Source organism: Oncorhynchus masou, chromosome 2 (assembly GCF_036934945.1).
Source record: "Oncorhynchus masou masou isolate Uvic2021 chromosome 2, UVic_Omas_1.1, whole genome shotgun sequence".
NCBI classification, from domain to species: domain Eukaryota; kingdom Metazoa; phylum Chordata; class Actinopteri; order Salmoniformes; family Salmonidae; genus Oncorhynchus; species Oncorhynchus masou.
In genome coordinates, this window is record NC_088213.1 from 43,044,476 (window position 1) to 43,065,938 (window position 21,463).

General features: G+C 41.2%; 2 protein-coding genes and 1 long non-coding RNA gene across 6 annotated transcripts; 2 read left to right on the forward strand and 1 right to left on the reverse strand.

Annotated features, from left to right (window-relative positions):
• Window positions 1–79: 79 nt before the first annotated feature.
• Window positions 80–7,572, forward strand: LOC135505218 (rho GTPase-activating protein 1-like). Its single transcript, XM_064924400.1, has 13 exons — window positions 80–361; window positions 1,744–1,941; window positions 2,967–3,062; window positions 3,163–3,250; window positions 3,411–3,542; window positions 3,797–3,883; window positions 3,972–4,070; window positions 4,220–4,327; window positions 4,461–4,537; window positions 4,759–4,836; window positions 4,993–5,121; window positions 5,296–5,399; window positions 5,627–7,572. Exons 2-13 carry the CDS (start codon window positions 1,803–1,805, stop codon window positions 5,795–5,797), a joined length of 1,308 nt encoding a protein of 435 aa, XP_064780472.1. The 5' UTR covers window positions 80–361; window positions 1,744–1,802; the 3' UTR covers window positions 5,798–7,572.
• LOC135505199 (autophagy-related protein 13) lies at window positions 6,022–17,819 on the reverse strand. Of its 4 annotated transcripts, none has more exons than XM_064924370.1 (17): window positions 17,694–17,819; window positions 17,208–17,288; window positions 17,014–17,094; window positions 16,782–16,901; window positions 16,603–16,649; window positions 16,342–16,482; window positions 16,186–16,226; window positions 14,387–14,483; window positions 14,117–14,215; window positions 13,882–13,972; window positions 11,779–11,874; window positions 10,965–11,098; window positions 10,710–10,830; window positions 10,486–10,563; window positions 10,257–10,370; window positions 8,969–9,097; window positions 6,022–8,715 (listed from the first exon to the last, which is right to left on the reverse strand). In XM_064924370.1, exons 2-17 carry the CDS (start codon window positions 17,277–17,279, stop codon window positions 8,638–8,640), a joined length of 1,539 nt encoding a protein of 512 aa, XP_064780442.1. In that variant the 5' UTR covers window positions 17,280–17,288; window positions 17,694–17,819; the 3' UTR covers window positions 6,022–8,637. The 4 variants fall into 4 exon arrangements, with proteins under 4 accessions (XP_064780442.1, XP_064780437.1, XP_064780452.1 ...); XM_064924365.1 differs by having other exon boundaries at window positions 17,625–17,819; XM_064924380.1 differs by lacking the exon at window positions 11,779–11,874 and having other exon boundaries at window positions 17,625–17,819.
• Window positions 17,820–18,010: 191 nt separating this feature from the next.
• On the forward strand, window positions 18,011–20,036 carry LOC135505226 (uncharacterized). The gene is made up of 2 exons (XR_010450236.1): window positions 18,011–18,064; window positions 18,420–20,036. It is a non-coding gene; the product is annotated as an uncharacterized LOC135505226 (long non-coding RNA).
• The last annotated feature ends 1,427 nt before the right edge of the window (window positions 20,037–21,463 follow it).

Below are 21,463 nucleotides of genomic sequence, written 5' to 3' on the forward strand. Positions count from 1 at the left end.
CTGAGACTGTCACTAGAATTCTGCATGTTGTTACACAAGATTTTCCATACATTGTTTTGATACAGATCTAACGATGAAGTAAAAGCAAGCACCGCTGGAGAGCTATCAGACAGGAAGTTTGGAACCTGCTATCATTAATCAAAGCTAAGCCGAGTTCACACAGCACTTTACCCCTGTCTCGTTTCGGAGTCAGAAGGAGTGGTGGTCTAGGCAAGGAGAGCTCTCCACCCACGGAACGAAATCCGGATGTTTGTGACTTGTGAAGCAAGCAGCTGTCACTGACCTAGCTAACGTTGGTAGCCTAGCGAGATAACAACTTATAGCAAGCCTTTCAGCTGGGATCAATTTCACAGCTTTTACGGTAAATCCACAAATTTAATGATTTAGGTTTGAATGAATCAATGTTTTTTGCGTGTTCTATAGCTAGCTAGGACATACACGTCAGACGAGCTCATTTGGATTAGCCTCATATAACCGAGGATTAGCCTCGTTAGATAGTTAACGTTAGCCTAACCAGCCGAGGCTAATGGTAACGTACTGTACCGTGCTAGCTGACAAGGTAGCTAGCTGTTAGCTAAAATATTGTTAAGTAGCTAGCTAACCACCGTTAAACGGGTTAGCTGCTGCTGGTATTTGACGCGTTAGCTAGCTAACGTTTGTTTTAATCTATCGATATTTGTAAAACATTGAGTAGCTAGGTTACCTACTACTGTAACGTTACCGTCCGGCGTTAGCTAACGTTTTTGATATATATATATATATCTCGACATCGCAGCGTAATGGGGCATACGTTAAATAGCTAACTAGTTAACTAGAGGAGTCGGGACAAATTGCAGCCTTGTTTTGGGTAACGTTAGATAGCTAACGTTAGCCGTTTCTCTAAGACACGAATCACCTTATTTCGGTAGCTAAACTGTATGGCAGTTGCAGTGTTTCGCAATATACCGTATTTGGGCTAGTTTATCTACTATAGATGTATACAATTATTGCACTTTGCCTGAATGCAGTTCTCCTCACGTGGACTGCGCATACATTAATGTGTTTCTGACTCCAGTCGTGATATTTTAAAGAACCAAAATGTCAGAGCATATTGCATCTCATAGCTGGGGAGGACTGTATTTGAGCCTTCCCACAAAACGAAGAACGGGTAACACAACAAGGCTGCTTCTTCAAACACAGCCCCTGTGGTGTTGTAAGATAAATTGGGTCATTTCATACCGAAATGTGTAGAACTTCCACAAACAAACCAGCCAATCAACTGTTGCTTCATTGCACAGACATCTCCTCAAATTATTACCAAATGCTAGCCTGATTGCAGATGTGAATTAGGCCTTGTCTATTTTTCATTTAGGTTGGACTTTGAAAAGAGTGAAGGACAAGAGTTTATAGACCTATTTGTTTCATGCATTGTCCTTTCTGGCCCCATTTGAGTGGCTCTTCTACAGTTATGATGTATCAGTACAGCTTTAAAGTATGTTTTTTTTTGTGTGCCTAGGGTCCATTATAGCAGTGATAATTTACCACAAAGCACAATAGAAAAGGCATCTTAAAAAAATGTGCATCTGTGCCTGTTAAGCACTTGTTAGCTGTTTTATTTGTCTAAGTTAAGCTATAGGGAAGGGACTCTGAGGAAGACGCAAAAAAAGATCCTGAAAGTGATCCCACTGCTGAGATAGCACCTTATCTCATTGCATTAGATGCGTTATGGATGGATGTTGATGAACACACTTGTTTCTGTGACAGGAGGCTGGCTGAGCACCTGACCAGATTTTGTTCTGTGTGGAGTCTCATAGTTCACCACCATGTCTTCAGACCTTCTGGTTGACCTCAATGATGACCTTGGAGTAGATGATCCCCCTGGCAATGCCCTGGACCAGCTCAAACTGTCTCCAATGGGGGACAAGCTGTGGCCCCCAGATGACTCCAGTATGAGCAAGTCTGGTAAGAACCTTAAGGCTATTAGAAGGACAGCTGGACCTCTCTGTGCTGTCAGATGTCGACAGTTGGGTAACAATGCAAAAAAAAAAAAATAACTTGCTGAAATTTGAGAATTGCGTAAAGAATTTCTATTGTTCTATAAGCCACCTAATCCCTTGAGTAAAACAAAATCGTGAGATCACTGTTTTAAAACGCCACATTCCTGGCAAAATGTTTGCCCTTGTAATATGATAATAATCAGCCTGTTGTAAGATCAGCTGAGTTTTTAGAAATGGAATGTTGTTGTAGGGCTATCACTGTTATTTCCCTAAAAATCATGTCGTTTTACGTAAATCTGTCATTTGTCCAAGGGAAGAGTAAAAGAGAGCCTTATTCACAGCCCAATGCAGTGAGCCTTTTGTTACTCGTGTCAACTTGATTGCATATTGCCCTCTGATGCAGTGTGCGTACATTAGTTATGCATTCTATTTGTAGGCACAGTCAAATTTCTGGTTCATTGCTGTTTTCACAGCAGATCTCCAGCCCCTTGTCTGATTGGAGGATGAGGACTGTGCCATTATTTGTGACTAATAGATGCATCTACAGCAGCATGATTTAGAGTTGGAATTATTCTCAATCGTTATTAATGAACGGACGATTAAAGAGAAGGGTACAAGGGTTCATCTTATGAGATACCAAACGAAGCGCACACTGTCTGACCACGCCTCGAGCAACTGCATGTTAGTGACTTACTCTGTGAGAAGGACTTTGGTTTACTAAGTACACAATGCAGTCGTGTGTGTGTGTGTGTGGGGTAGCCTGTAAAATGCAATGTTTCGACCAACTAATTATTTTGGTATGCATCGAGAAGAGGCTCAAAGTGTGTTCGCAAACTCATTCTATGAGTGCCTGAGCAGTGAGCAAGTGCTGTCTGTGACGGGGCAGAGCCAAAACATTGAGTTGTGAAATTCTGAGCACTCTGCCCTCGAAGATATGAGCTAGTGAGATACGCGTGACGTGGTTGAATGTGTCCCCTTTCCTGTCAACAGAGACGGACATATCCAAGCGGTTGGGGGAGGGGTCACACCTATCCTGGGACCACCCATACTATGACATTGCCAGGCATCAGATTGTCGAAGTAGCAGGTAAGAACTTTGTCTCTACATGTGTAGCTTATCTGACCTCGATTTCCTGTTCAGTCTTGAATCCAGTTGACACTGATTCCTCTTTCACTCTGCTGTCAAGGTGATGATAACTTTGGCAGGAAGGTGATTGTCTTCAACGCCTGTCGGATGCCCCCCCACCACGAACTGGACCACCACAAGCTACTGATGTGGGTGTTGTTGTTTTGAGATTACTGAGACATTTTCATCCTGCCAAATGTCTAATAAATAGCTTCTTGTTGTGCTTTGATTCCCCTGCTGCTAGTCAAGTCGGTAGTCGTTGTTGTGTTTTCATAAGTGATGAGGATTGACTTCTCAACTATCATCCAGGTACCTGAAGGCTACCCTAGACCAGTATGTTGAGAGCGACTACACCCTCATCTACTTCCATAATGGCCTCACCAGTGAGAACAAGCCATCCCTCAGCTGGCTGAGAGACGCCTACAGAGAATTTGACCGGAAGTGAGTCCCACCCTACCTCCAGCCAGACACTGGAGACCATAGTCGCAAAGCACATTTTGATAGTTTTTCACCTATGAATGATGATGCACTCCATTTCACTAGAGATCTGAAAACTAAAGAGGAAGTGGACTTTGCCCTCACCCATATTTATGTCTATGAAAAGTACCATGTGCTTTATTTGTACTTATGGCTTGACTTCTCAAACAAGTGAACCGATTCAAGTTGACTTTTGCTGACTGCTCTGCTTTCTTCAGGTACAAGAAGAACATCAAGGCACTGTACATTGTCCACCCCACCATGTTCATCAAGACTCTTCTCATCCTCTTCAAGCCTCTCATCAGGTTAGCATTCTAGCACAGGGAGATGCTCTTTATTCCTTTCAACTGTAAAGCGTTTGCCATGTGTGATGGAGTCTCCTTTCTTGTCTAGCTTCAAGTTTGGACGAAAGATCAACTACATCAACTACCTGAGTGAACTGGAGGACGTTGTTAAGTGTGAGCAGCTAGTGATACCCACCCGGGTGCGAGAGTAAGAACATTTTTACACACGTTTCATGTAACTACTGTATCTCAACATTACCAATGAATTGGTCACGCTTGCGTAAAGGATGTCTATTTGTGATATCTGACTAGTTTGTTAAGTGCATTTACTTTGCTTTCTCACACCCAAACTGTTAGCTATGATGAAAAAATCAGAGCCTCACTGAAACCATCAGTTCAGGCCCAGATGTCCCCCCCTCGCAGTCCACCACTACCCAATCAACAGTTTGGAGTCTCCTTGCCAATGTAGGTAGTTGGATGAGGGCTGTTTTTTATTTGACTCTACTTCCTCAGTATCCGACCTTGACGTTACATACGTAAGATGTTGTCCTGTGTATGTTTCCAAGATTTTCATTTTTTTTGTTGTTGATTTGTCAAGGCTAAGAGCGAGAAGTTCTGACAACGAAGCAGTTCCATTGGTGATGCGAGACACCGTGGCCTTCTTAATGGAACAAGGTAAGCACCATTCTTGCATATTTTTACCAGTGGTCATTTTTCTTGATGATGGGTTAATCTTTTGAGTCTTTGTTCTGATGTTCAGTTTTTTGGACAATTTCATGGATACTGTACATGGATTTAGTATTTGACTTGCAAAACAAGGCTAATTCTGCTATTTGATTCTGTTTTACAAAAGGTTTTTGTTTTCATGGTTTCCCCCTGTTTCTGTCCTGTCTTAGGTCTTGAAATTGAGGGGATATTCCGGCGGTCAGCCAACGTGACGCTCGTCAAGGATGTTCAGCACAGATATAACTCGGGTGAAGCATTTGCACGCATTACTCTTAAACGAATGTCTAAAAATAATACCGTTCATGTAATCTGTTCATGAAGTCCCTGGGTAGACCTCATTTATCTCTTTGGCTGTAGCTGTGGGATTTGTATGGCGCTGTGATTGTGTGTGTCTGTGGCTGCAGGTGAGGAGGTGAGTTTTTCCCAGATGGAGGACGTTCACCTGGCAGCTGTCATCCTCAAGACATTCCTCAGAGAACTACCAGAGCCCCTCCTCACATACCAGCTCTACAATGACATTGTCAACTTCCACAGTAAGTCTGAGGAACTCTCTCTTATCCTCCACACAGTAGATGGGAATATATATATTTTTTTTATGTTTGTTGCTATAGCTGTCAATTTGTTTTTGTAGGTCATAATCCTGAGAGGATAGTTCTAAGTCATAGCCACGTAACGTTAAGGGTCTATTTGTTATGCTCATTCCTCAGATGTTGACAGCAGTGCCAAAGTGACTGCGATCCAGAACATGCTGGCATTGCTCCCTGAGGAGAACTATACCTCCCTGAAGTTCCTCATTGAGTTTCTGGTGCAGGTATGTTTGCTGTCGTATCATATCCCCAGCTGAATACTTATCAGAAGCTCGGGCAAACATTCCTGTTTTGTCTTTGGACGCCTGTTGTTCTATGGTTCTGTCTAAATAAGCATCATTCTGGGCATTTAGTACTGCCCGGTGACACTGGCCCTTACTAGTTTGTGTAAATTAACCAGGGAGTCGTTTTCTTATTGATATTCTACAAACATGCATGCTTGCCCATGTAGGTGTCCGCACAGAGTGAGATCAACAAGATGAACAACACCAACCTGGCAGTGGTGTTCGGACCCAACCTGCTATGGGGACAAGACGCTGCCATGACACTCAGTGCCATCGGCCCCATCAATAACTTCACCAGAACTCTGTTGGACCAACACTACGAGGTCTTTTCCCCCTAAGACGTCTCCCGTACAGCTATCTCTAACCACGCCCCATTCATTCGGTGTTTAAATCCCCATCTCTGACCCCGTCTCTGTATTGGTCTAGTACAGTGTAACTGTGTCTCTCCCAGTGTCCCCTAGTAGTGTTGCCAAATGCATGTGTGTATTGTGACTGAGGACACAGAGAGAGGAAAAAGACAGGGGAGACGAACCATTGAAGATGCCAAAAGTCGGGTTAGTAGTCCGGTATGAAGGAGGCTTTAATGTCTCTGCCAGATATCTTATCACTCAGGAGAAGTTCAACACAGTGTACATGATTTGGTACTTTAAAACAATTGGAATAACCCGAAACCAGTTCACATCTGTTCTGGTTTGAATCATATCAAATATTTATTTTGATGGTACAGATTTCAGAGAACATTTATGCAATGTTTTGTATCTGGGGAGCAAGATATATTTCATATTAATTTACTTGGTATTTCAAGTCCTATTTGCATCGGAACAAATCATTTTCGAATTTCAAACGATCGGTCGCTGCAGTCAGTGAGCCAGTGTACTCTAAATTCTATCGGGAGTTTATATTTTGCCACAACTTGTTTAAGAATCATGGTTATGTGTAAAGCTACAGAGTATATAGCTAAATAAAACCATGTGTATTTACGTTTTTTTTTGGGGGGGGGGTCACATATCGCCTTACTTTTTAAATGTTTACTCATCTTACAAATCATACTGGTATCCCCTTTAAACATTTCCAGCAAGCCTTTGTTTCTTTCTGCTGCATTACGTTTGATCATTTTGTACAGGTCAACTATAAAATAAACTAATCTTAATCTTGTAACTTCTACATTTCATGTTAAGCCTGATTAGCTTTCTCAATGCAGGACAGTCTTTTCATGACACATATTCTACTTTCATTTGTGTGTTATTACTCTACTTACAGCAGTTATTCCTTGAACATCACCATCCCTCTGTAAAGACTGATGGCTAGTGACATTGCTGGCAAAATATCTTTCTGTAGCCTTAAAGTCAGTAAGGGGTATTAGAAGGGCTTCTAATCATGGATAGACTGAAATGCTGTGTACTTACAGACCCGGGGGCTCTCAGGCTCGGCTGTATTTCATTTGTTTACTGTATGTTAACTGTTAGGCGAGTTGTTTCTCTGCCTTATTTTGCTCATTTTATTGACATCCGTTGCATTTTGTTCAATACTAAATTCAACTCAACCAAAGAATTATGGTTGCATTTGAGAACACTAAGATGGTTCCATTTAGATAATTTTTTTACCTTAACATTTTTTCCATTTGCAATGGCCAAACTTTTGGGGGTACAGCTCCTGTGCTTTGTAATCCTGAATGACTTTGTAATGAACATATCCTGAACGAGAACCGTGCTAATGTTAAGACTGAATAAGTAAGAGTTCTGTTGTGCTTCGATGTTTTGTCTATTATTAAAATGAATTTGTTTACGGTGTATGAAAACGTCCTGGTCATGTCAATTAAACAATTGCATTGACATGCGGATCAGTGGCTTAGTAGAGCCTTTACAACCCCATTTTGCATCTGTGTGCCTTAAGGAAACAAACAGGCGAGGAACCAACTCCAGTCATATCTTGTTAAAAAAATTGTGCCCGTTTGTCCACCTTTATTGTACTGTTTTACTGTTTATCTGTATTGTCAAATAATAGTATTTCCTGGTTGCTACAGTGAAAATGAAATTTCTCATTGAGTATTTTACTGCAATCATTTTTTATATGTTGTGAATATAAAGTATAAATAAAAGGTGATGGTTAAAAATGCCTTCATTTGATTTATTCATATGTGTGGAGGGGCGTACTCATGTGACAAGAGTATTGATGCTCTATTGTATTTTAAAAGCTTCAAGAAGGACGACAAACGATCCCTCGTGTTGTGCTGGTATAAATCACAAACGACCATAATCAGAAATATATAGAGCCTCTGGCTTATTCCTTTCCCATAATACAAAATAGGCCATTTGAGATCAAATGTATTACACATGACCATGCTACTGTATATTAAAGCGTTGGGGGAAATCAAGATGACTTAAGATTGATACATTGAAAGTGCAAATAATGTTTACCCTCTTTACAGATAGGGAAAAGGGAAGCTTGCTTTATATGGTGATTCAGAGGTGAGCAGTGACTGTACATCATTTGTAGTGACACACAGTGATGTGTGGCCTAAAGTTGGTAATCTAGAGAAGGAAAGCAGAAGACAACTATTCTCCCCATTTACAAACAACCACAGGAACTTATCTTTCAACATACAGATTCAGCTACACAGCATGTTTGCCATTTCTTGGATATAGATTCACTACTATTGATTTCCATACATAGCTTGGCTTCTTCCCATCTACTAAAACATGGCCACGCCTGGCTCCATAGTTGCTATGAGCGTTCTCAGTGTCACACGGGACAGCAATAATCCAACGCCTCATGACCTTTAGACAACAGCTTTGATGAACTGAACATCTTAATTATTACGTGTTAAGCTCTATAACAGCAAGGTGAGAGGGGATCTGGTATTTACATTATGACACAGTCTGCTCAACACTAGAGCAAATGTTGCAGTTATTCACGTCAGAAAAGAAACGGTGCAACTTTTTTTCTTTTTTAAAGATGTCTTCGGTTGTTGGGTACAGGCTCTCTTACTCTACAATACATCAACCAGTGAGGTTTGAAGAGAAACATTCTGATTACAAATCAATAAGGAATTTAAACTATGAGAAGAAAGAACAGGCATACACAGGCTGAATGCAAACCAGCTTGAAAGACAACAGGACCTTGCAGATGGACTAAATGGGATAATTTGTCATTGCAGACAGTGGATCCATTTCTATCCCTACTGCAATGTGTCCACAAATGCATCAAATTCATCAATGTTCTTCTCGTATACTGCCAGTTTTTCAGGAAGAGAGTCCTGTAGGGAAAATGAACAACATCATTACAAACATAGAATGACTAAGATATTGATTTATTAGACTAAAAAGCACCACAGAAAAGAGACATTCAAACACACAGTAAATAATATAATGGTAACTACTATGTTCCCCTTTCACTACTATCTGTCAGCCGTTTAAATTCCAACAGGACCACTTCATAGACAACACCCCCCCAACCTGGCAACAAAACAGAAACCATCTCTCTTTGGGAGTCAGAGAAGTGTGTCTCACCAGGTCTTCTGCCATGGACTGAGAACTGACATCAATAGTGAGGCTGGTGAGCTGTGGGGGGTTCTGGAACTCTCTGTAGAATGTGCCAAGGTCCATGGGAAGGAGGTCATCCTTGGAGAACGCAGGCTTCTGAAGAACAGAGCACACAGAACACAATCAGATGTGCAGGGCAACAACTGTCACAGCCCCTTCCTTAATAACAGACTTCTCCCTACGATTTTTTTGGTCAGCAGCACATATTATTCTCAGAGGTTCCGTTTTTTAAAACATTTTCTTCCCAGCAACATAGTCCTAATTATTTCTCAACTGTTAACCACAAGATAAGGGGTCCGAGGTCAGAGATTTGAATTAAGAACGCTCATTCCCATTAAGCTTCATTTTCTCAACATCAGAAGCGTTTATCTAAAATGTTCAAAGCTGACATCTCTCCCTCTGTTGCTTTAAAAAGCCAGCTCCCTTTGATCGATTTTGGTTTTCATTAGGTCTTTGCTATGTGCTTTGTCACATTCGCCTTTGATGTTTTGGATTTGAATTTCTCATGGTCACTCTAACAGCCCAGATACAAGTCAGAAATAAAAAACTGTCTGAAGCAGTTTGTTAATGTTGGTCTTTTGGGCAAGGGTTATTCCGGCTGTACATATGCACACACACAAAAAAATGTTCCTGAGGCAAGCCGATGTTTGGTAGCCGAAGTCTTCACTCCTTCGTCGGTGACTGGTCAAGAGTAGGGATTCTTCAATGGAGTGTTTGATGTCATTCAACGAGAGAGAGGACTCATTTTCATGCAAATTGTTTCAGTTGAGAAATACTGCACCAACTCAGTTAGTTGTAAAATTGCAAGACTACGACCGAAAACTTGTATACTGTAATCTTGAATACTGCTTTGGCATCTAAAGAGGGACAAACAAGTACCATTGCTGCTTTTTAAAATCATTTTTCAAGCCAAGGTCTTTAAAGGGAGGATGTGAGGCACAGACATTCACTTCGTCTACCCGAGTTCTGCTAGGAGCAAATCCAACCTAGTATGCAGACACATTAATGACCACTGCTAAGTGACGTAAGTAATGCTCATTTCCATATGAAGATAATGAACGTTTTCTTCCTCTGCAGGTAACATCCACAATTGACAGACATGAACAGACATTTGTTCGTAGCAGCATTTGATACGACATAGAAATGGGGTCAGATTGATTGAGTTACTATCTGTCCTTGACTAAAATGTAGTAGTCTCTGTTACCTCCGGAAAACAAAATAGAGCAATCCGTCTTACCGAAGGCAGGGTACTTACAAAGTCCACCATAACAAAGTCGTCCTGTGCCGGGCCTCCACTCTCACCAGAGCCTTGGGAGTGCAAACTGCCCTGCAGGGGAGAGGACGTGGCTGAGGACTCCGGCGGCTGAACCTTGGATAAAGGAGAGGTAATATCATCACCAAGTCTGCACTAAAATGACTCCTAACCAGATCCCAGAAAATAGTTACTTAAGGCTGACAATTATTTATGTGAATAATTGATTTACCATAGGGTCATTTTCCTCGAGGTCATAGGCTCTGGGAGCAAACGCTGCAAATGGTAAGTCCAGGCTTGCTGTGGTTACCTGCAATGGACATAGATTAAAACTGCAGTAATTACAAGGGTATAACACTCACTGGTAATATGTCCTTTACTCATAAGAATGGGTACTTCCAGGAATAAATATCTAAGCTTTGTACTTAAACAAGGACATAAAAGGGCTGTCGCTACCTGCGTGCCTGGCTTGTTGACAAAGGCACCCACTTTCCTGGTGAAGGTGGTCTCCAGTACACCACAGGGAGAGCCACTCTTCACCCCAATGCTCCTCGATGAGGTCTCTGCGTCCTCACCACTTTGAAAGATCACACGGCAAAGCTGTAACAAACAGGTTTCTCCCAAGCAAGCGTCACCTAAGGTGATCCTCAGTTCCACAGGGTGCTTCGCTTTGTCACACGGGGGGGGGTGTCATGGCAGACTGGGGTTTACCTGCTGGAGGGCGTGGCGGGAACATGATCAGCAGGGGGGCATGAGGACACTCGTCGATGCTCTGCCTGGGCTCCATGACAAGGCTGCACAGGCACCTGCTGGGGTACGCCGCCCTCCTTCCCTGGAACTCCCATCTACATAGGACGTGTGAAAGGCCATAGTTGGCACTGGCTGAGTCATGTTATGCAAAGCTTTGTTTCCCTCGTTGGCCCTCAAATCTATTCATTTAGAGCATCTTGACTGGCTGCGTCACCACCTGGTATGGCAAAGTGCTTGGCATCCGACCGCAAGGCGTCATCCATGACCTCTATACCAGGCGGTGTCAGAGGAAGGCCCTACAAATGGTCAAAGACTCGAGCCACCCAAGTCATAGACTGTACCGATGCAACAAGTCTGGAACCAACAGGACCGTGAACCGCTTCTATCCCAAGCCATGAGACTGCTAAATAGTTAGTTAAATAGGTACCTGGACTATCGGCACTGACCCTCTTTGCACTAACTTTGACTCATCACATACGCCGCTGCTACTGTTTGCTATTGATCCTGTTGCCAAGTCACTTTATTCCTAGTTATACAGTATGTACATATTTACCTCGTACCCCTGCACTGGTACCTCGTGTATATAACCAAGTCATCGTTACTCAATGTGTATTTATTATTACTTTTCTATAATTTTGCTATTTTTTTCACCCCTCTCTCTGCATTGTTGGGAAGGGCCGGTAAGTAAGTATTTCACTGTTAATATACAACTATTGTTTACAAAGCATGTGACAAATAAATTGTGATTTGACGAGCTCAACACCTGGGTGGTTACCTGGTGTGGGTTGGCAGCGTTTAAGGTGGAGGGGTGGCAGAAGTCAGCAGCTCCAACAAGCACAGGAGACTGATAAGAAAGACGAGAGCAGTAGAGCTGAGAGAGAGAGAGAGAGAGAGAGAGAGAGAGAGAGAGAGAGAGAGAGAGAGAGAGAGAGAGAGAGAGAGAGAGAAAGACAGAGACAGAGACAGAGACAGAGAGACAGGGCGAGAAAGAGAGAGAGCGAGAAAGAGAGCGACAGACAGAGAGAGACAGAGACAGAGAGTGAGAAAGACAGCGAGAGAGAGCGAGAGAAACAGAGAGTGAGAGAGAGAGAAAGAGACAGCGAGAAAGAGCACAAGAAAGAAAGAAAAGAGAGCGAGCTAAAACATGAATGAATCCACAGAGGAGAAATGGGCTGATGGGAGGCGGGCAGCAGGATTTAGAAACTAAAGCATTACAGAGGACAGGGTAAACGTTTTAAGCATGGCTCTTCTAAGCAGATTTGACTTACCCTGACAATGAACGTGATAATCTATTAAACATATTTATGTGATGACTAACTACTTGTTAAGGAATCCTCGTCAGCAAACCAATGTAACCATGTGGAAAGGATTCAGGTTAGGAATCCTAGGGCAGTCCAGAGATAATGTAGTCAATTACATAAGCACTTCCGTAGGTTATAAAATACCTTTTTACCAAGACAAATATGAATATTCATGTTCAGCGGAGTCTCTCTAACATATCGTTAACATTACATACAAAATGTTGGATTTCTAAACATTATACATATGATAATACGCACAGAGCTCTGTTGACCTAGCGTTGGAAGGTTTCTCGTAACAACTTTTGAGCATTTTACATTTTGTGGTCCTTGTCTTTCAAAGTTGTTTCCGTGGGTGGCAAAAAGCACAATTAGCCCGACACGAGCTGAATTAAATATAAAAGGCTTTGGGAAAAGAAAAGAAAAGCTTGGAAAAACGCTCAGTGCCCCATTGACATTTCAGAGATACGCTTGTTTTTGTATGAAATCTTCAAAAAAATAACAGGAATTTCAAATGAATATGAAAAGGGTATACTAAAATACGAAAATTCTACATGTCATGTCTCAAAATCGGTGTCCATCTTATATCTATATTGTTTTATGTCCTGCGGATTTGAAGAAAGATGAGTTCAATGGGAAAGTGAGCCGGACAGGTAGCCACAGTAGCCTTATTTCTTGCACAAAACCCAGCATAGCTGACTCGATGCAATTGTCCTGATTTTTTTACCACTTTTTACCACTCTTCTGGCCTCCATTGTTTTAGTCCATTCTACAAGGGTTAACAACACCGATAACTTTTGAACGGATTATTATAGAGAGATGAGGCCAGGACCATTGGTTTTATTAGAGGAGTATCTACACAACAAACATATTATTTTACCCATTGGGTCAAAAGATGTGTTTCTGATTGGACACCCTAATGTAAGGGATAAAGAGATGTCCCATTTGATTGCTTCATTGATTTGCTTTTAAGCGTTCTATACTTCTATTACTTTTAAAGAGGTATCAGAAGACAGGCCAAATAGTCCTGGAACACCTCAGGCATTGTGAGTGAGTGAGATACATGCCCACACACACAAGACTCACTTGGTGTGAGAAGGCCAGGCCCATCATGGGTCATTTCAGAGTTTCCACCACTGCAGGTTTTAAATGTGCCTTACGTACAGTGAACACGCACTACACAGACAGCACAGAAAGAGGGAGAGAAAGGGGCTAAGAAATTAAAGCACTTATACGGAAAAACGGAGAGGACCCATTTGGTACGGGGGCTTGGTAATGTCTCCAACACAGTGCTTTCCCACTGCCAGAATTGTGACATGAGCTTTGGGTATGAGAATAGCAAACCACCAGATACACAACTACACAACAGTTGGATGTATGATCATCAATATAGGTCAAATGTTTGAATATGCATATCTATTTGAATGCGGTGCAAGACAAACTAGCTTAAGAAAACACCTGACCCTTTTGGTAGTGAAGTCAGTCAGAAATTCTCACCGTGGACACCACATATGAAGTTACACGTTTGCGAAATTTGCACAGTTGCAAAGTTTGACTTTGCTAAGCAGTGACATACGTACTTGTGAGGGTGGAGAAGTGGAGAAGGACGTGGTGCACACTTCCTGAGAATCCTCCACCCCATTGTATGCTCCTTCATCTTCTCCGGGTGCTCTGGAGTATAGGGAAGGCAAACAAACATGACCGGATCATTACACAATCCTTTATTTTAGAACTTCATTAAAGATGATCATAAATAATAGGCATGCACAAATCTGTATTGGGTCGGTATAGGTGTTTGGGCGCGGGCTAACCAACCTGTAGTTACATGGATGCATGTGTCCCACGTTGCCAAAGGGGCGCTCAACGAAGTGGTCAATGATTATGCCCATAATGGGAGCCGTCCTCTCAAACTGCCTGTGAGAATATGACTATAGAATTAGGAATAAGTGTATAGATAAAACCAGTGGAGAATAAGGAGGATATGGAAGAAAATGGGAAAGCATATAGTGGCAGATTTTACAGGCAGTGCATTTGAGACCGCTGAGTGAGCACATGCAGTGCTGTGAACAACTTCTGTTTATGTACCTGGTGGACATGAAGGCCAGGTTTGTCCTGTAAGCACAAGATAAGGTGATGGTTCCAATAGGAGTTCCCACAACTCCCACACGCACTGTCTGGAACCCTGAAAAACAGCATTCAGAAACAACAAATATCAGAATCTTCACAGCCCTACACAACACTTCCAAAGACCCAAACATCTGACAAAATATGTACAGTGCGTTCAGAAAGTATTCAGAGCCCTTGACTATTTCCACGGTACCATATGTTACAGCCTTATTCCAAAATGGATTAAATAATTGTTTTCCCCTCATCAATCTACACACAATACCCCATAATGACAAAGCAAAAACAGGTTTTTAGAAATCTTTGCAAATTTATGAAATAATAAATAACAGAAATACCTTATTTAGGCAAGTATTCAGACCCTATGCTATGGGACTTGAAATTGAACTCAGGTGCATCCTGTTTCCATTGATCATCCTTGAGATGTTTTGGCAACTTGTTTGGAGCCCACCGGTGGTAAATTCAATTGATTGGACATGATTTGGAAAGGCACACCTGTCTATATAAGGTCCCACAGTTGACAGTGCATGTCAGAGCAAAAATTAAGCGATGAGGTCGAAGGAATTGTCCATAGAGCACTGAGAGAGGATTGTGTCGAGGGAAGTGTACCAAAAAATCTGGGGAAGGGTACCAAAGAATTTCTGCTACATTGAAGGTCGCCAAGAACAGTGACCTCCATCATTCTTAAATGAAAGAAGTTTGGAACCACCAAGACTCTTCCTAGAGCTGGCTGCCCGGCCAAACAGAGCAATCGGGGGAGAAAGGCTTTCGTCGGCGAGATGACCAAGAACCCGATGGTCACTCTGACAGAGCTCCAGATTTCATCTGTGAAGATGGGAGAACCTCCCAGAAGGACAACCATCTCTGCAGCACTCCACAAATCAGGCCTTTATGGTAGAGTGGCCAGGCAGAAGTCACTCTTCAGTAAATGGCACATGACAGCCCTCTTGGAGTTACCAAAAGGCACCTAAAGGACTCTCAGACCATAAGAAACAATATTCTATGGTCTGATGAAATCAAGATTTAACTATTTGGCCTGAATGCCTACGGTGAAGCATGGTGGTGGCAGCATCATGCTGTGGGATGTTTTTCAGCGGCGGGGACTGGGAGACTAGTCAGGATCGAGGGAATGATAAACAGAGCAAAGTACAGAGAGATCCTTGATGAAAACATCCTCCAGAGCATACAGGACCTCAGACTGGGATGAAGGTTCACTTTCCAACAGGACAACGACCCTAAGCACACAGGCAAGACAAGGTAGGAGTGGCTTCGGAACAAGTCTCTGAATTTCCTTGGGTGGCCGAGCCAGAGCCCAGACTTGAACCTGATCGAATATCTCTGGAGAGACCTGAAAATAGCTGTGCAGCGACGCTCCCAATCAAACCTGACAGAGCTTGAGAGGATCTGCAGAGAAGAATGGGGGAACCTCCCCAAATATAGGTGTGCCAAGCTTGTAGCGTCATACCCAAGAAGACTCAAGGCTGTAATCGTTGCCAAAGGTGCTTCAAAAAAGTACTGAGTAAATGGTCTGAATACTTATGTAAATGTGATATTTCCGTTTTTTTTTAAATACATTTGCAAAAAATCCTAAAAACCTATTTTTGCTTTGTCATTATGGGGTATTGTGTGTAGATTGATGAGGGAGGGGGGGCAATGGATTCAATTTTATAATAAGGCTGTAACATAACAAAATGTGGGAAAGGTCCAGGGGTCTGAATACTTTCCGAACGCACTGTAGATAATATAACAGGCATGGTTACCTTCTCCCAATCCTGTAAGTTGAACCTCTCCAAAATATATCCTACAAAAGAATGTATCTATTAGTCAGACTGTTTACTAACACGATATACATCATCATGAGCAATACTGGTCAAAATAATGATAACACATATCTGTATACCATAAAACAAACAAACCTGTACAGTATGACATAGTCGTGCCCTTGCTTTCGTGAGAGTTTGTAGGCTGGGGTTACCCTTGTGATAGCCAGTAGTGACTTGAGCAGTAATGACATGCGGTTATAGACAGTGTAGGACACTTTAATATCTTTGTCACACCTGCAAAAAAAAAGAATCATACATTTTACAATGAGTGTTACGGTTCATGAAATGTAAAAAGCAACTACAAAACCTGGGGCACAAAAATAAGAAAATGCTAAACTTATCCTCATTACTTACTTCTCGTTCATTTCGAGACACCATGTCTCCAATTCCATCGAGTCTCCCTGGAAAATATGACAAAGACATGATGTTTTTCTAACCTTTACAGTCACTTGGACTTATTGACAAACAAATGCCCAATGATCCAGACCACTGGTCTCAAGAACTGTCTGTGACACCAGTCTGTACTATCTTACCTCTGAGGTTTTGAGGGAGATCTCAACACACATGGACCGTTCGATGCCAGGAAGCTGCCCGGCCAGAGCTTTCTTTGACTCATGTGTAACTTCTGGGATATCTTTGATTGCCAGGTTGAACTGGTGAAAATAATTTAGTTTAATGAGACTTTAATCTACAACTCTTTCAGGGGAAAAAAAATGGCACCGGTAAATTAATGAGTTGAGAGAACAAGAATGAATTGTGACATACCCAATCAGAGCCAGTAGGTGAAGACAAGGAGCGTGTGCATACTTTTTCCCCAAGTCGAGCTTGAACTATCACCTGTACTGTCTTATGACAAATTAGGAAATTATCAACCTCAGTGAATTAATCAACTCAGGAATACTATAGAAAGTGCTTGATAATCTAATTGTGGCAATATTGTGCATAATTAAAGACAGTACCTTCAAAGCGAAAAACTTTATAAACTTGTCCAAGTCTTTTTTATCCTGAGGACTTAGATCACTGTCCATCATGGAATGCCCCTGTAATGTAAAAACACAGTCTGGTGAGCAAGGACAGCCACATTAATCTAACTGTTGGCAGGCTATATCAATTGCGTGTCAGTCAAAACAATGCTAGATTTTGTCTAGCCCCATTCTATAGTCATCTTAGCTAAGAACTCCAGTGTCCACATTAAGCTTGTGTGTTGACAAAAACAGCGAGCTAACTTCGACTCTCGCTAGGTAATACTTGACTAAAACATATTGGCTGTCAATGACAAGAAAATATTCAAGATTTGTGGTAGCTATCTAGATAATTAATTTGATAGCATGGCGAATTACCGCGTTTAGCAACATAGCAAACTAGCATGCACGTACTTAGCTCATCACATCAGAAATTCACATGTAATTTCAATGTTGCGTACTGACAAACGTAGTTCTGGTTACCTATATGTCTAAATGTTATATATTCTTATATTGGCTAAGTTACACCGTCGCATTATGTTATTTGGACACCAGCCTTGACCACCTGGCCCATTTCTTGTTTATTTTCTTTGGGGGTATGACGTGTCTCGAAAGAGTTGTATTTTGAAAAGCACTTTCATCTCCAACGCTGTGGTCTATAAAATGTGCAAAATCCCATCTATCGTCATTTCAGTGTTTTAATATCAATAAAAACACAGTACAAGTTGTTTTGAAAACAATAATTACGTTAATTTGTTTGTTTTAAACTCGAAACTGCGTCTCACATATTTTTGCTAGATATCAGAAAAATGACATGCGCAGAAGAGTCACAACGACAATAACAACAAACGCCGGTATGTTCAAATTTGACGTGTTTAAAAAAAATGTTTTTTTTACTAATGAATGATATTTATAGTTCGTATTATTCTAAGTTAGCACCATCTTGGGTGGCTCTGGTTCACTGTTCCCAACTAAATGTCTGATACGGAAATTGCTAGGCTAGCCGCAAGCCTTAATGCTAGCTAGCTATACAACATAGAACACCGATCATCTTTATATCTAGTAGAGACTATCTCAGATTTATCTAACTGGACATTTGGTTAGAGATTAAGCATATCAGACCAGAACATAATATTGAAAGAAACAGACCATGCTGAAAACACAAGGCTCTGTTTTGATGCATTCAACAATGCCTTCCCCCCCCCACAGAATTTCCATAACGAAATGGCTAACGAAATTGCATAACAAATAGCCATTCTGGATTGTGAACTGCTGCTCCATGGTCGTGGACATAAAACTCTCGACAAGTTTGATATAGAGACTGTTTCAGATGAGTTCTTATTAACAACATTTGGATTCCCTCGAGATTTCATCTACTACCTGCTGGAGCTACTGCATGACACTTTAGGATTCTATACCACAGGATCCTTCCAGATGAGGATGGGAGATGCCATTGGCATTAGCCAGGCTTCCATTGGCATTAGCCAGGCTTCCATGAGTCGCTGTGTGACAAATGCCAGGGGACTTTTGCTCAGTGCAGAGACTAACTGGCCTGGCAGTTTACAGGATAACTGCATATTTCAAGAGTCTTCAGTGTACAAGGAATTGGAAGAGCAGGAAAATCACGAAGGCTGGTTATTAGTTAATATAGCTGATAATCCTCCATTTTAAACTTTCATTGTTGAAAATACTTTTTTTTAAATTATTGTCTTGCTCTTCAAGCTTCCCTCTTTCATAATGTCTAACCTAGCCATGCTTTTTCTTGTAGGAGACTGCCACTATCCTTTAAAGAAATGGCTGATGACACCTGTCTAGTACCCAGAAACTTCAGCAGACTTTCGATACAACCTGGCTCACACTGCCACTCATGAGATGGTGGACCGCACGTTCAGGGCCATTCAAACTCGTTTCCGTTGCCTGGATGGGTCCAAAGGCTACCTTCAGTACACACCTGAGAAGTGCTCTCACATCATTCTTGCCTGCTGCGTCTTGCACAACGTGTCATTGCAATCAGGCTTGGATGCCTGGATGTTTGAGAGGACTGATATACCAGGCCAGTCAGACGACGGCAGTCGAAAGCCAGAGGCTGTGGACTCTGAGGCAGTCCGAATCCGCCAGGAGCTCATTCTTAGTCACTTCAGCTAGGTCTGCATGCTCAGAATCAACAGGGAAAACACTATGCTTCACAGAGACACTGCCTGCAATAGAGAAGTGGTTGACACCAGATTCTGTATAAGCAGAAAGAAAGATGATTTTGTGACTAATATAGGTTTTAGTAGGTGTAGATGTACAGTTTCAGAAAGTATTCATACATCTTGACTAATTGCACATTTTGTTGTTGGATTAAATGTATTATTTTTCTCACCCATCTACACACAATATCCCCTAATGGAAAAGTGAAAACATGTTTTTAGACATGTTTGCAAATTTATTGATAATTAAATGTGTATCCTAAAAAACTCTAGTCCTTTCTGATGACAAGCATACCCATAACATGATGCAGCCAACATCATGCTTGAAAATATGGTGGTACTTGGATTTGTATGTATATGTAAAATGTATGTATATGTAGCAGAAAAGCAGTAAAAATGTTTTTATTTCTCCTCCAAAGAGGGGTGGTGGTGGAGGGGTTAATACATGTTTTTTTTTTAAAGCCCTAATAGCGGACACGGCGGTTGTGATACAGTCTGGGATCAAACCAAGGTCTGTAGTGATGCCTCTAGCACTGAGATGCAGTGCCTTAGACCGCTGCACCACTCAGGAGTGACTGAGTGTATTGATACACCATCCAAAGTGTAATTAAAAACTTCACCATGCTCAAAGGAATATTCAATGTCTGCTTTTAATTTTTTTATTTATCCATCTACCAAAAAGTGCCTCTCTTTGTGAGGCATTGGAAAACCTCCCTGGTCTTTGTGGTTGAATCTGTTTGAAATTCACTGCTCAACTGGGGACCTTACATATAATTGTATGTGTGGAGTAAAGATATTAAGTGGTCATTCAAAAATCATATGAACCATTATTATTGTACACAGAGTGAATCCAGCAGCTTATTATGTGGCTTGTTAAGCAAATGTTTACTCCTGAACGTATTTAGGCTTGCCATACCAACCGGTTGAGTACTTATTGACTCAAGACATTTCAGCTTTTCATTTTTAAATCATAATTCCACTTTGACATTATGGGATATTGTGTGTAGGCCAGTGACACACAATCTCAATTTAATCCATTTTAAATTCAAGCTTTAACACAGCAAAATGTGGAAAAGGTCAAGGGGTGTGAATACCTTCTGAAGGCACTATGTATTTGCAGACACTGGAATTGTCTACAAGAGGGCAGGGTGTGGTGTACAAGATGTATATGCTCCAATAAATACATGTGTAAATGACTGGTTCATTTATTTTACTCATTATACGCATAACTATGCACAACCATTTTTGTTTAAAGTTCATTCCAAAAACTCTTTGATAGAAAGTTAATTTGCCATATCAAAGGTTTGTTTGAGTTAACGGTGAAAAGGCCAAGCTGTCTCCATCACACAGCATGCTTGGCTATCAACAGCAATAAATCAAATCAATTTAATGAGACTTGGAAGGGGCGCGCCCTTCCAGATTGTTTCATTTTGAAAAGGGAAACGAAGGCAATGGATGGACTGGACTGTGAGCTGAAAACCTGAGCAAATGATGGAGAACAAATATATTTCTGTCTCCCAGCATCTTATTGAGTAATTGGAGGACCAGACATAGCGAAGTGATCGAAGAGAGCTAGTAAGGATAGACAGTATTTCATATACTTGCATATTTCATATACTTTTATATATTACATCCAGTGTGTGTTGCACTGATTTTTTTATAATTTTTTAAAGAAAATATGCATGAACAGATGTAGTAGGAGTTCTCAGAACTCTGCTGAATCCTGGTTTTGAACTAACTGTTGTAGACTAAATAAAAAGTGTTCAACAAATTTAGACGAGCTGTGATTATTTGTAAAGTAAGTGTATTAATGTTTTAGTGTTTCTAAAGAATTCATCAACATATCTCATTGGTTGAAACTGTCAATGGGACATGCAATTGATTTTGGTGATATCGAGACACCCGTGGAAAGACAGATATTGAAAAATATTTTTAAATGGAGACTGATGGCTTAAATTGAGTGGGATATTATATTGGTCATTTTTTTTAAAGTCTGAAGGTGAGACAAATCTGCAATACAAAAATGAATGTAAAATAATAATATTCTGAATTGTTGATACT

Coding starts and splice junctions, on each gene's coding strand:
- LOC135505199 (XM_064924370.1), bottom strand. CDS start 17,279: ATGATGGACAGTGATCTAAGTCCTCAGGATAAAAAAGACTTGGACAAG. Junction 10,831..10,964: donor CCCGCCACGCCCTCCAGCAG/GTAAACCCCAGT, acceptor GATCTTTCAAAG/TGGTGAGGACGCAGAGACCT. Junction 10,564..10,709: donor TCAACAAGCCAGGCACGCAG/GTAGCGACAGCC, acceptor TGTCCATTGCAG/GTAACCACAGCAAGCCTGGA.
- LOC135505218 (XM_064924400.1), top strand. CDS start 1,803: ATGTCTTCAGACCTTCTGGTTGACCTCAATGATGACCTTGGAGTAGAT. Junction 4,071..4,219: donor ATACCCACCCGGGTGCGAGA/GTAAGAACATTT, acceptor CCAAACTGTTAG/CTATGATGAAAAAATCAGAG. Junction 4,538..4,758: donor GGCCTTCTTAATGGAACAAG/GTAAGCACCATT, acceptor GTCCTGTCTTAG/GTCTTGAAATTGAGGGGATA.